Below are 15269 nucleotides of genomic sequence, written 5' to 3'. Positions count from 1 at the left end.
TCCCTGGCCATCGCTATCCTCCCCTCTCTCAAAGCCTGTGTCCCTCAATGGCACCTTTTGTTCAAGTGATGTTGCCATTGCAAGTGGAGAAGTACCAGAAACATCTCCACAATAGATCTGCATATGAGGAAAAAAAATAGCCGGTTCAATGGGAATGGCCTAGCAACAGCTCTGACCGATCAGGACAAGAGAAAGCCTTTTAAACCTTGAACAAAATTCAGTACAAACACAGAGTTGTTCATTACATACTTTGTTTATTGAGGGTGACACTTATTTTTGCTGTTCTGTACACCAATGTGATTTTACAGTTTTTGGGGGGCAAATTGGATAACAGTTAAGTGGTCTTGACATTTCACAAATCCATTGAATATCTCTCTTTGTGAAAGTAATGGCAGTCTCCAATGAGGATGTCATACTCTTCACAATCCAATCTTTAAACACCATCAAAGCTTATGCTATAATCTACGGTATATGTCTATTGTTCTATTATTTCTATCTTTAAAATCCCACCATTTAAATGGTTCATACAGCACCACTGGTCACTGTAGCCGTGTCTCCTCCTGCCATAACTTGTACCAATTACCTTCACTTCAGCTCCACGTGCACACAAAGATACTTGCTTAAAATGGACAGTATCTATGGCAACTGGCCCAGAAGGATTTAGTGAACAAAACATTGATGTTTCACAAAAACAACAACCAATGAATAGTCATACAAAGTCACAGAAGGCTATTAATGTCTGTGTGTGATGAGAGTAGTTTAAATATGATAGACATATCTGAAGAATGATACACAAGGTATCCATGCAGAATATTACTGTATATAAAACAAGATAATCTCCACTTGCCATAAGTCTTAATAACATCACACCCTATACAATCGTGGAGGGCTTAACAGACACTGATACCATCTTCAGACTATTGAAGTCTACTAGTCAAGTGAGTGGTTAAACAGCTGATAATATACACAAAAGGAATAAACTGCACATTTCACTTTTTCATAAAAAACACTGAACACTGAATTTTGCCCCAGACAGGATAGATAGTCCTTAGCACATGGTACAGTACTGTACATACAGTTGGCACATATTTATATTCTATTGTGTTATATTCTCTATTTTCACAGGACGCTTCGGGGTGTAGAAAACGTCTTTCCATCGATATTGACGTGCTCCTCATTCTACAAATGAGCTGTGAAGTGGAGCAGCAGCAGTTGTAGCAGTAGGCGATACGGTACAGTAGGTAGGGTAGGGTTAAGCCTGTGACTATCATCCTGCCTTGGCTCCCCGCCCAGTGGTGAGGCCTCCTCGCAGCTCTTTCTCTGCCCCAGTTGGCCGGGGGGATGCTAGGAGACAACTGCACATCCAGGCTTAACGTTTAGCTGGGCTCAAACCTGCTGGGGAACCCCCTGATCCCTATAGCCTGGAGGAGAGACAGGACACAGTGAGGTTACAGGTCGATAAGTAGACTGGTGAACACACCACCTGAACACATTGAGTGCAACGGTGCAGGTGAGCCCTGAATAGCCTGAGCAAACTGAGTAAAGCCATGCAGCAAGCTGGAAAATGCTTAATAGTGAAACCTTAATATATAAGAGAACGACATTTGAATCTATACTGAAGAATCTTATTGAAAAATCTTCCCAGACATGCACTGCTGAGAGTATTGCGTGCTCTCTGATCTGTGATGCTGCTAGTTGCAAAGCATGCTGTGACGGAGTCAGGGACAGTGCTGAGGACATTCAGGGCACTCCCAGCTATTTTTCCATTCCGGTCCTGCCAATGACGCCCGGTATAACGAGCATGATGGAGGACAACAAAGCCGAACAGTGTGAGAGACAGCCAGAAGGGAGGTGGTGGGATGAACAGGAAAAAAAGCAGTGGTGGCAGCGAGTGAGAGGAGGCAGCAACATGTTGGTGGAAACACAGAGACTGTGTAGTACTACACACACAGTACGTACCATCAGAAACTTTCATCCGTTTAGGAGGACAAGCAAAGAAAAACAAAACAAGAGAAATTAGTTTTGAAACCATGACAAGCTACAGGTGTACTGCACAGTGGCACATCGTGTTCCAGGAGATGTTCTGATAAAGACTATTATAGTGAGAAGCACGGTCGAAAAACATCCCTCTTTGATATGGAAAGAAGACGAGACAGAAGATAGGACCCAGAGCTCAGTGGTTAGATTCAATAACAGGGTTGATAATAACAGCATGAAAATGCTCAACAGTGTTCTGGGAGCAGTCTTTCCCTCCCACACACAGAGCAATTAATACCACACTGTTATCTTGACAAAGACCTCTTCTCTAGGCAAACAATAGTAATTGTCATGATTCCAATGAATCCATCCCCTTATGTGGCTCGGAGGGAGATAACTATAATAATGTAATCCAAGATATATATCTAAGAAATATCAGTGGGATCCATGGGGAGAAAGAACTATGTAGCTAATGTAGCCTCATTTGAATAAAATACTGACTCAAGTGATAACATAAAGCAGACACAAGAGAGTGCAAGGGGAAGAACAGGGTTTGTTTGTTTATTTGGGTCCCCACTATCTTTTGCAGAGGCAGAAGCTATTATTCCTGGGGTCCACAAAAAACACAGAACATGACAAGTAACAAAACACTGATACACTGATAGACAAGGACAGGCACACAAATGTAAAATACACAATAACAGCACTTAAAGTTGTCCAGGACTTGCTGGAAAGGTGGCATCCTATGACGGTGCCACGTTGAAAGTCACTGAGGTCTTCAGTACAGACCATTCTACTGCCGATGTTTGTCTATGGCGATTGCATTGCTGTGTGCTCGGATTTATACACCTGTCAGTAACCGGTTCGGCTGAAATAGCTACATTTAGTCATTTGAAGGGGTGTCCATATACTTTTTGGCCATGTAGGGTACAATAATATAAAAATATTACATGTACAACAACAATGTATAAATAATAATAATACAAACAATACAACAACAACAAACGATGTGTGTGTGTTTGTGTGTCCCCTCAAAGTCCCCTCAAAGTCCCTACCGTTCTATGAGATGTTGTTTAGTATTTTTTTAAAGGTCATTTTGCTAGTTGCTTGAGTAATTGGACATGAAAGGAATTCCATGCGATCATTGTTCTGTATAATACTGTGTGTTGCCGTGAATTCATTTTGGACTTGGGGACTGTGAAGAGACCCCTGGTGGCAGGTCTTGTGGGGTATGTATGGGTGTCTGAAGAGACCCCTGGTGGCAGGTCTTGTGGGGTATGGGTGAATGTTATTTGATTATGCAGGCAATCTGGAATTTCATTACATGAATACTTATCATAAAAACTAGATGAGAAGCAGTTCATCGCTCGTCAACCCTCAACCAGGAAAGACTGGCATGCACGTTGTTGATGTTAGTTCTGTATGTGCAGTTAAGGGCAAGGCGTGCTGCTCTGTTTTGAGCCAGCTGCAGCCTTGCTTCCTTTGCTGCACTTGACCATATTATCGGACAGTAATCAAGATGGGAGCAGACCAGAGCCTGAACAACTCGTACAGATGACTTTTGTGTCAAAAACACAGAACATATTTTTTATAACAGACATACCCATCCACATCTTCACAACAACTTTGTCAAAATGAATTGATAATTGACATCCAATGTTATACCTCAGAGTTTAGCTTCCTCAATGCTCACACTCTTTACACACAACTCCAGTTGAGGTTTAGGTCTTAGAGAATGTTTTGAACCATATACAATGTGTTTAGTTTTAGATGTATTTAAGACCAGCTTATATTAATCACCCATTTTGATACTGACTGTAACTCCTTGTTTAACATTTCAGTGAGCTCACTGGCTTTGGGTGCTGACATGCAGAGAGTGGAATAATCCACATACATAGTCATTTTAGCTTTGTGTAAGACCAGTGGCAAATCATTTGTAAAAATAGAGAAGAGTAACGGCCCAAGGCAACTGCCATGAGGTACATCGCACTGTACATATCTGATGTAAGAGAAGCTCCCATTGAAGAACACTCTCTGGTTTCTATTGGATAAATAACTCTACAACCATGTGATGGCAGGTGATGTAAAGCTATTGCATGCAAGTTTTTTCTATAACAACATGATCAATAACATCAAAGGCTGTACTGAAATCTAATAATACATCTCCAATTATCGTATTATCCTTTTATTGTTACCAATCATCAGTCATTTGAGTCAGTGCAGTACAAGTGGAGTGCCCTTCTCTATAAGCATGCTGAAAGTCAGTAGTTAACATGTTCTCTGAAAAATAGCATTGTATTTGGTCAAACATAATTCTCTCCATCATCGTACTAAGAGCAGGCAGCAAACTGATTGGGCAGCTGCTAGAGCAAGCAAAGGGTGCTTTACTATTTTTAGGTAGTGGAATTACTTCAGCTTCCTTCCAAGCCTGTGGACACACACACTCCATTAGGCTTTGGTTAAAGATATAGCAAATAGAGGTGGCAATACAATCTGCTACAGTTCCATTCTCATTCGTTTCCCATCAAGGTTGTCTATACCTTGTGGCTTATCATTATTGATGGATAACATTAGTTATTCCACTTCTCCCACACTAACTTGTCCAAATTCAAAACAGCAATCCTTTTCTTTCATTATTATAAGTTTTTGGCTCCTGAGTGGCGCAATTGTTCAATACATCATCAATCCAGAGGGCTCTAACAGTTCTCACAGTTCATTTCTTAACAGGTGGATGCTTGTCAACAAATGAAATTAATCATTTTACAAATACCTCCAGTGCTGCATCTGGATTCACTTCCTCATACACATCAGACCAACATACATTTTTTACATTTTCAACAAAAGAGTCCTGAGAATTTTTTTTGTATGATCTCTTATAAATTACTTTAGGCCCAACCTTTGGCACTTTGGCTTTCCTTGTTATTGCCTCAATGTTATGGTCACCGCAGCCAATGGGAACAGATATTGCTCTTTTTCAAAGTTCTGAAGAGTTGTATTTGTATTTATTGTGGATCACCATTAGCAGCTACTCTCCCTGGGGTCCAGCAAAATTAAGGCAGTGTATACAATTTTAAAAACATGACAATACATTCACAACACACTATGTGCCCTCAGGCCCCTACTCCACCACTCCCACATATCTACAGTACTATATTCATGTGTATGCATGTGTCTGTGCCTATGTTTGTGTTGCTTCATAGTCTCCTCTGTTCCACAATGTGTTTTTATCAGTTTTTTTAAATCTAATTTTACTGCAAGCATTAGTTACTTGATGTGTGATAGAGTTCCATGTAGTCATGGGTCTATGTAGTACTGTGCACCTCGCATAGTCTGTTCTCGACTTGGGGACTGTGAAGAGACCTCTTGTGGCATGTCATGTGGGGTAAGTATGGGTGTGTCATGGCTGTTGAAGGAGGAGGACCAAGGTGCAGCGTGATGAGCGTACATATTCCTTTATTTAGAAACAAGACGCCGAACAAAACAATAAACACTACAAAACAAACCGTGAAGCTAAAGGCTATGTGCCCTAAACAAAGTTAACTTCCCACAAAGACAGGTGGAAAAAAAGGCTACCTAAGTATGGTTCTCAATCAGAGACAACGATAGACAGCTGCCTCTGATTGAGAACCACACCCGGCCAAACACAAAGAAATAGAAAACATAGAACATAGAATACCCACCCCAACTCACACCCTGACCAAACCAAAATAGAGACATAAACAGGATTTCTAAGGTCAGGGAGTGACAGGGTGTCCAAGCTGTGTGCCAGTAGTTCAAACAGACAGCATGGTGCATTCAACATAAATACAAGTAGTGATGAAGTCAATCTCTCCTTCACTTTGAGCCAGGAGAGATTGACATGCATATTATTAATGTTAGCTCTCTGTGTACATGTGTACATCCAAGGGCCAGCCGTGTTGCCCTGTTCTGAGCCAATTGCAATTTCCCTAAGTCCTTTTTTGTGGCACCTGACCACACGACTGAACAGTAGTCAAGGTGCAACAAAACTAGAGCCTGTAGGACCTGCCTTGTTGATAGTGTTGTTAAGAAGGCAGAGCAGTGCTTTATTATGGACATACTTTCCCAATCAATATGCTTTGACCATGACAGTTTACAATCCAGGGTTACTCCAAGCAGTTTAGTCACCTCAACTTGCTAAATTTCCATATTATTCATTACAAGATTTAATTGAGGTTTAGGGTTTAGTGAATGATTTGTCCCAAATACAATGCTTTAAGTTTTTGAAATATTTAGGACTAACTTATTTCTTGCCACCCACTCCGAAATTAACTGCAACTCTTTGTTAAGTGTTGCAGTCATTTCAGTCGTTGTAGTAGCCGACATGTATAGTGTTGAGTCATCCGCATAAGTAGACACTCTGGCTTTACTCAAAGTCAGTGGTATGTCTTAGTAAAGATTGAAAAAAGCAAGGGGCCTAAACAGCTACCCTGGGGAATTCCTGATTCTACCTGGATTATGCTTGAGAGAATTCCATTTAAGAACACCCTCTGTGTAATGCTTTATCTACATTATAGCAGGGGGTGTAAAGCCAAAACGCATACATTTTTCCAGCAGCAGACTATGATCAATAATGTCAAAAGCTGCACTGAAGTCTAATAAGACAGCCCCCACAATCATTTTATCATCAATTTCTCTCAGCCAATCATCAGTCATTTGTGTAAGTGCTGTGCTTGTTGAGTGTCCTTCCCTGTAAGCGTGCTGAAAGTCTGTTGTCAATTTGTTTACTGTGAAATAGCATTGTATCTGTTCAAACACCATTTTTTCCAGAAGTTTACTAAGGTTGGTAACAAGCTGATTGGTCGGCTATTTGAGCCAGGGGGCTTTACTATTCTTGAATAGCGGAGTGACTTTAGCTTCCCTCCAGGCCTGAGTTGCACACACTTTCTAGTAGGCTTAAATTGAAGATGTGGCAAATAGGAGAGGCAATATCGTCTGCTATTATCCTCAGTAATTTTCAAACTGTGAAGACTATTTCTTCCTAACAAAGACAGCCAACTTCGCCAAAGGGGATGATTTAACAAAAGCGCATTTGCGAAAAAAGCACAATCGTTGCACGAATGTACCTAACCATAAACATCAATGCCTTTCTTAAAATCAATACACAGTATTATATATTTTTAAACCTGAATAACTAGTTAAAATAAATTAATGTTAGCATGCAATATTAAACTAGGGGAATTGTGTCACTTCTCTTGCCTTCATTGCACGCAGAGTCAGGGTATATGCAACAGTTTGGGCCGCCTGGCTCGTTGCAAACTAATTCGCCAGAATTTTACGTAATTATGACATAACATTGAAGGTTGTGCAATGTAACAAGAATATTTATACTTATGATAAAATACGGAATGGTTCCGTATTTCACTAAAATAATAAATGTTTTATTTTCAAAATGATAGTTTCCGGATTTTACCATGTTAATGACCTAAGGCTCGTATTTCTGTGTGTTATTATGTTATAATTAAGTCTATGATTTGATATTTGATAGAGCATTCTGACTGAGCGGTGGTAGGCAGCAGCGGGCTCGTAAGCATTCATTCAAACAGCACTTTCGTGCATTTGCCAGCAGCTCTTCGCAATGATTCAAGCATTGTGCTGTTTATGATTTCAAGCCTATCAACTCCCGAGATTAGGCTGGTGTAATCGATGTGAAATGGCTAGCTAGATAGCGGGGTATGCGCTAATAGAGTTACAAACGTCACTCGCTCTGAGACTTGGAGTAGTTGTTCCCCTTGCTCTGCAAGGGCCGCGGCTTTTGTGGAGTGATGGGTAACGATGCTTCGAGGGTGGCTGTTGTGTTCCTGGTTCGAGCCCAGGTAGGGGTGAGGAGAGGGACGGAAGCTATACTGTTACACTGGCAATACTAAAGTGCCTATAAGAACATCCAATAGTCAAAGGTATATGAAATACAAATAGTATAGAGAGAAATAGTCCTATAAATACAATATTAACTACAACCTAAAACCTCTTATCTTGGAATATTGAAGTCTCATGTTTAAAGGAACCACCAGCTTTCATATGTTCTCATGTTCTGAGCAAGGAACTTAAACGTTAGCTTTCTTACATGGCACATATTGTACTTTTACTATCTTCTCCAACACTTAACGAGCATTATTTAAACCAAATTGAACATGTTTCATTATTTACTTGAGGCTAAATTGATTTGATTGATGTATTATATTAAGTTAAAATAAAAGTGTTCATTCAGTATTGTTGTAATTGTCATTATTACAAATAAATACATTTTCTTTTAAATCGGCAGATTAATCGGTATCGGGGTTTTTGGTCCTCCAATAATCGGTATCGGCGTTGAAAAATCATAATCGGTCTACCTCTAATAGACAACAACACTTTTTTCACCTCTTCCACGCAGACTTTATGGAATTCAGAAGTACAACTCTTGTCTTTCAAAATGTAGTCAACTATACTTGGATGTATAGTATCAGCTTTGTTGCTGGCATGTCATCCCTAAGTTTGTTTATCTTGCCAATGAAAAAGGCATTAAATTAGTTGCCAATATCAGTGGGCTGTGTGATGAATGAGCCATCTAATTCAATGAATGATGGAGCCGAGTTGCCTTTTTATCCCCAACATTTCAATTAAGTGCCCCAAAGCTTTTTACTATAATTGTTATATAGCTGTTTTTTTTCATAGTATAGTTTATTTTTCTATTTATTTAGTTTAGTCATATGATTTCTTAATTTGCAGTCCATTTGCCAATTCAGCTGGGCTGCCAGACTTATTTGCCATACCTTTTGCCTCATCCCTATCAACCATACAATTTTTACATTCCTCATCAATCCAAGGAGATTTAACAGTTTTTACAGTAATTTTCTTAATGGGTGTGTGCTTATTAATAACTGGAATAAGCAATTTCATAAATGTGTCAGGTGCAGCATCTGGTTGCTCCTCATTACACACCACAGACCAGCAAAAATGATTTCCATCATCAACACATGAATCACTACAAAACTTCTTGTATGACCTCTTATACACTATATTAGGCCCAGCCTTTGGAACTTTGGTATTCCTAGATATGGCTATTATATTGTGATCACTACATCCTATGGATTTGGATACTGCTTTAAAGCAAATGTATGCAGCATTTGTAAAGATGTGATCCTCGGATGGGGCCACAGTGTCTCCTGACGGTGGTCTACAGCAGCTTCCAACACGAATGGGCTTCATGTGAGGCATATGAACCTGCAGCCATATTACTTCAAAAGTATTTAACAATAGATCGTCTCTAAGCTTTACAAGAATGTGGTTCTGAATATAGATCGCAACATCGCCCCCGTTGCCATTTCTGTCTTTTCGGCAGAGGTTATAACCATGTATGCTTCCACTGTATCATCAAAGGTATTATCTAAGTGAGTTTCAGAGATGCATTTTATCTGTTACAAGCAAGTTATTGAGTTCATGGACTCCGTTTCTCAGGCTGCATATGTTAATATGAGCTATTTTCTAGCACTTTTCTGGGTTGCTTGATTGTTTTGAATGCTTTACTGGGAAGCTTATCAGAAGTAGACTTGCTCATGTTATTTATATTGGAGCTGATTGTGCAGCTCACCCTGCACTAAGTGGTCTTCCTACTAGGGCATACTGCCTAAGTGCTAACAGTGTAACTCTGGTTCATAGGCTCATGTTTAAAGCATACAATAGCTGTAGGATAAACAGAGGTATTCGGTGCAATTAGGGGCACATAAAATAATAATCATAACGCAGCATTATGACGACTCATTGTCACAATGGTAGGGATTAACTGAGCTGGACTTGGATCATTGAAAAGTTTAGTTTAGTCATAGTTTCAACACAGCCTTGAAATGTGTGGCCAGAGTCCAGGAGCCACGATGATTTGGATGGACTCTGTCATTCCTGTGGAGTATCTTCTGTTTCCAGAAGGTGTCAAAGTTATCTATAAAAGTGACTCCAGCAGAGCTACAATAATATTTTAGCCAGATATGTAATGCCAACAGTCTGCTGAGTCTTTTACACCCGCAACCCTGGACTTGAAATGATTGGCCGTTTTTTGGAGTCTTTTAATACTAAAATTAGTTTTTAAAATCAGTTTTCAGATGTCGTTTGACCCAACATGGACTATGACAGTGTCAGCTCCCGGCATCTGTGGTAGAACAGTCGGAAGCAGCCTTGTTATGTCCTGTACTCGTGCTTCTGGGTAGCACAGAGTTTTTGCCTTGGGAACCGAGATGTTTCTCACCATAAAGCTGCGTATGATGACAGCTGGTGATGTTGAATGGGCTGCTCTCTCAGGCAGCCTCACGGTCTGATGAGGGTGGGAGCTCAGAGGAACTGAACCTGAGGTAGAAGCCACCGGAGAGGGAGACAGAACCGAGGACGAAGACGCAGGTACCCCAGGATCCGATCTTGAATGGGAATCCCCCAAGGAAGAAAGCGCAGGAACCTCTGGATCCAGGGCGGCAAAACTGTTTCTGCTCTGTATCATATCAGGGTTGAACATCTCCGAGGAGACCCCGATGACAAAGGATGCCTTCTTCGACTTCCACAGTGAGTGACTTACCTCCATGGCTGATTGGTTGGGTCGAGAACAGCTCTGTTCTCCAGGGAAGGTGGAGACCCCTTCGAGGATAGAACCCTGCTGAGCACCGGCCAGTCGGCTGTGGAGAGCCGACCTGGGGGCGAAACTTCCACCAGAGCGGCATCCGGCTACTGGGGTGGAAGAAAATGAAAAAGTAGGCGTGCGTGGATTCCCTGGCAGTTTGTGCAGGTTTGCTACTTGCTTGCTAAGAGTAGCCACTTCGCTCCTGTAGTCCTCCGCAAGCAGTTGCAACATTGAAAGTCAGCACAGTCCACATTGTCCCGGGAACAAAGCAAAGTAGTGATGTTGGGTGGGCGGGCGGGTTGAAGAGCATGCATTTAGATTTACTAGCATTGAAGAGCAGTTGGCGGCCACGGAAGGAGTGTTGTATGGCATTGAAACTCGTTTGGAGGTTTGTTAACACAGTGTCCAAAGAAGGGCCAGCTGTTTACAGAATGGTGTCATCTGCATAGAGTTGGATCAAGGAATCACCCGCAGCAAGAGCGACATCGTTGATATATACAGAGAAAAGAGTAGGCCCAAGAATTGAATCCTGTGGTACACTCATAGAGACTGCCGGAGTTCCGGACAACAGGCCCTCCAATTTGACACACTGAACTCTATTTGAGAAGTAGTTGGTGAATCAGGCGAGGCAGTCATTTGAGAAACCAAGTCTGTTGAGTCTGCCGATAAGAATACAGCGATTGACAGCGTCGAAAGCCTTGGCCAGGTCGATGAAGACGGCTGCACAGTAGTCTTTTATCGATGGCGGTTATGATATCATTTAGGACCTTGAGCGTGGCTGAGGTGCACCTGTGACCAGCTTGGAAATCAGATTGTACAGCAGAGAAGGTACGGTGGGATTCCAAATGGTCAATGGATATAGGTCTGTAACAGTTGGATATAGGTCTGTAACAGTTTGGATCTAGAGTGTTACCCCCTTTGAACAGGGGGATGACCACGGTAGCTTTCCAATCTTTAGGAATCTCGGACGATATGAAAGAGAGGTTGAACAGACAAGTAATAGGGGTTGCAAAAATGGCGGTGGATAATTTTAGAAAGAGAGAGTCCAGATTGTCTAGCCCAGCTGATTTGTACGGGTCCAGGTTTTGCAGTTCTTTGAGAACATCAGCTATCTGGATTTGGGTGAAGGAGAAGCTGGGGAGGCTTGGGCAAGTAGCTGTGGGGAGTGCAGAGCTGTTGGCCGGGGTTGGGGTAGCCAGGAGGAAAGCATGGCCAGCCGTAGAGAAATGCTTATTGAAATTCTTGATTATCGTGGTTTTATCGATGGTGACAGTGTTGGGAAGAGGTGCTCTTATTCTCCATGGACTTTACAGTGTCACAAAACCTTTTGGAGTTAGAGCTATAGGATGCAAATTTCTGTCTGTTCCTGACTTCCCTGAAAAGTTGCATATCACAGGGACTATTCGATGCTAGTGCAGTACGCCAGAGGATGTTTTTGTGCTGATCGAGGGCAGTCAGGTCTGGAGTGAACCAAGGCTATATCTGTTCTTAGTTCTACATTTTTTGAAAAGGGCCGGCTTATTTAAGATGGTGAGGAAATTACTGTTAAAGAACAACCAGGCATCCTCTACTGACGGGATGAAGTCAATATCCTTCCAGGATACCTGGGCCAGGTAGATTAGAAAGGCCTGCTCACAGAAGTGTTTTAGGCACAGTGATGAGGGGTGGTCGTTTGACCGCGAACCCATCACGGATGCAGGCAATGAGGCAGTGATCGCTGAGATCCTGATTGAAGACAGCAGAGGTGTATTTGGAGAGCAAGTTGGTCAGGATAATATATATGCGGGTGCCCATGTTTACAGATTGTAGCTGGGTTCCTTGATCATTTGTGTGAGATTGAGGGCATTTAGCTTAAATTGTAGGACGGCCGGAGTGTTAAGCATATCCCAGTTTAGGTCACCTAACAGAACGAACTCTGAAGATAGATGGGTGGCAATTAATACACATATGGTGTCCAGGGCACAGCTGGGAGCAGTAATTTTTTATATTAGAAGCTTGAACTGTTTGGGCATAGACCTGGAAAGTATGGCAGAACTTTGTAGGCTATCTCTGCAGTAGATTGCAACTCCTCCCCCTTTGGCAGTTCTATCTTGATGGAAAATGTTGTAGTTGGGGATGGAAATGTCTGAATTTTTGGTGGCCTTCCTAAGCCAGGATTCAGACATGGCAAGGACATCAGGGTTGGCGGAGTGTGCTAAAGCAGTGAGTAAAACAAACTTAGGGAGGAGGCTTCTGATGTTAACATGCATGAAACCAAGGCTTTTACGGTTACAGAAGTCAACAAATGAGAGCGCCTGGGGACACACAGGTCCTGGGTTAACCTCTACACCCGAGGAACAGAGGAGGAGTAGGATGAGGGTACGGCTAAAGGTTATCAGAACTGGTTGTCTAGTGCGTTGTGAATAGAGAATAAAAGGAGCAGATTTCTGGGCGTGGTAGGATAGATTCAGGGCATAATGTACAGTAGGGTGCGGGTACAGTGGAGGTAAACCTGGGCATTGAGTGACGATAAGAGAGGTTGCATCTCTGGAGGCACTAGTTATGCTAGGTGAGGTCACCGCATGTGTGGGAGGTGGGACAAAAGAGCTATCTGCGGCATGTTGAGTGGGACTAGGGACTCTGCAGTAAAACAAACAATGATAACTACCCTAAACAGTATACAAGGCATATTGACATTAGAGAGAGACATAAAGTGAGGCATAAAGCAATCACAGGTGTTGATTGGGAGAGCTAGCTAAGACAACAATGGGTAAGACAACAACAGCTAATCGGCTGACAACAACAACAGGTAAAATGGCGATGAATAGGCAGAGAGGGTCAGTTAACTTCACACAGGGCCTGAGTTCGAGGCTGACAGATAAACAAAATAAACTAAATGGAGTACAGTGATTAATGAACAGTCCAGCAGGCATCAGCTATGTAGCCAAGTCATCATAGGGTCCAGTGAACAGAAATAGATGAAACAGGGAAGCCGTTAGGTAGTCGTTACTACGCTAGCCGGGAGATGCGCCTGTCTCGAGGCTAACTGGTGCTAGCTTTAGGAGAAGGGTGTCCCCGACGTCCGGCAAAGGCCAGTTGAGGGCACATCGGACGGAATTATATCAGCAGACCAGTCATGATGGATCGGCGCTATGATGACGTTGCGTCCCGTGCTAAGATATGATCAATACAAGTGGATGTCACAGATCCAACACTATTGGTATGCACTCTAGTCGAGTGAGCGATAACCTGGGTCATATTATAGGCTTTAGTCACAGTTAGAAGCTTCCTATCGAGAGGATAGCTAGTTGCTAACCAGTCAATGTTCAGGTCATGCAGAAAATAGTCCTCCCTGTTAACATCACACACACAATCAAGCATTGCACATATATATATATATATATATATATATATATATATATATATATGTGTGTGTGTGTGTGTGTGATGTTGGGCTTGACTCCCTCAGTCATTCCAGGCTTTTGGGAGGGAGGGTGGACAATGAGCTTGTCGTAGCAGATGTAAGCAATGTCCCCACACCCCCTGGCAGCTTTTATAGCTGGGAAGTCCTCGTTGAGGAAGATTTTAGTTCCTCTCAAGTTCTTGTCTCTCTCCAGAACAGCCATCTTGTCCTTGAACCTTAGGACCTTGACCACTATCGGCCTGGGTCTGTCACCTGGGCTCGTTACCGGTTTTTCAGAACTGTGGGCGCGATCCACCTCAATCTTCCTATGATCCATCTGCAGCTTTCTGGTGATAATTTTCCTCACTTTGTCCCTAGACTCCATCCAGGTCTCAAGTGGAGACTCTCCACAACATTGCTATTCCTCCTGGATTGTCCCTCGATAGTCTGTTTTCCCAGTCACCTGTTATAATGATTCACAGACAGTTCTGTCATCTCACGTGGACTTACAGTTTGTTGTCATCTTGCTGCAAGTCTCTTTCATGACATACACCTCTTCCTGGAAGAACTGCAAACTGTTCTTAAAGTCTAGGACCTCTGGTCAGATCGCCCATTCTTTTGTTAGTTGAGTCCACCAGTTTTGGACAAATAATTTGAAGCAATTTTCCTGTTGCTGTAATAATTGCTTGGACATCTTGTTGATTTAAAAGATCACGCACCTGTTAGCAAAACACTGTCCTCTCCATTACTCCAACCTTCTTTAACTTTGTGCGGCATGATGGTAGCAATGTAGGCTAGTGCTGGTACTCCACAGGGTTCCAGCCAACACAGCTTGCAGGGCCGACAGAAATAGTAACAAAGAGTAGGTCCCAGCCACAAACGCTAAGTGGGGTCTATACGCCAAGTAACTCATACACAATGGGAGCCAAAATTCTAGTATTTTGACATTCTCATTCATAAAAACACATTTAGCAATGCAATTCAATCTGCAGTGAGCAATGAAGAGAGAGGGAGATAGATAATTACGGTACCCGTCAAACCACACAAAAAAACTATCTGTTGGGGCTGTGGCTGGAAAGTGTTCAGGGGCAGAGGGTTACTATAATACCATACCAACCCTCTATGAACAGGAGTGTTCCTGGACAGGACATGTGGTCAAGAAAAACTCATAAAACACTGTCCATGAACATATGATATGATACAATTTATTGTCCTACGGGGATATTTGACCTCGAAAATTAAAGTGTGCTGCTGCTTCCACATAAATAAATACATACATACAGTTGAAGAAGGAAGTTTACATACACATAG

The 15269-nt window shown here is 42.2% G+C and overlaps 1 protein-coding gene across 2 annotated transcripts in view; it reads right to left on the bottom strand.

Moving 5' to 3' along the window:
* Positions 1 to 234: 234 nt before the first annotated feature.
* stum (stum, mechanosensory transduction mediator homolog) overlaps positions 235 to 15269 on the bottom strand; it is a 39245-nt gene continuing 24210 nt past the window's right edge. The window contains exons 3-4 of one of the 2 annotated variants that reach the window (XM_020455442.2): positions 1960 to 1968; positions 235 to 1421 (exon numbers count right to left, since the gene is read on the bottom strand). In XM_020455442.2, coding sequence (XP_020311031.1) covers positions 1387 to 1421; positions 1960 to 1968 — 44 coding nt within the window. In that variant the 3' untranslated portion in view covers positions 235 to 1386. The remainder of the gene's footprint in view (positions 1422 to 1959; positions 1969 to 15269) is intronic. The other variant, XM_020455443.2, reaches the window with a different exon arrangement.

Source organism: Oncorhynchus kisutch, linkage group LG21 (genome assembly GCF_002021735.2).
Source record: "Oncorhynchus kisutch isolate 150728-3 linkage group LG21, Okis_V2, whole genome shotgun sequence".
Lineage (NCBI taxonomy): Eukaryota > Metazoa > Chordata > Actinopteri > Salmoniformes > Salmonidae > Oncorhynchus > Oncorhynchus kisutch.
Note: the sequence above shows the minus strand (reverse complement) of the source record. Positions and strands in the feature narration are given on the sequence as shown.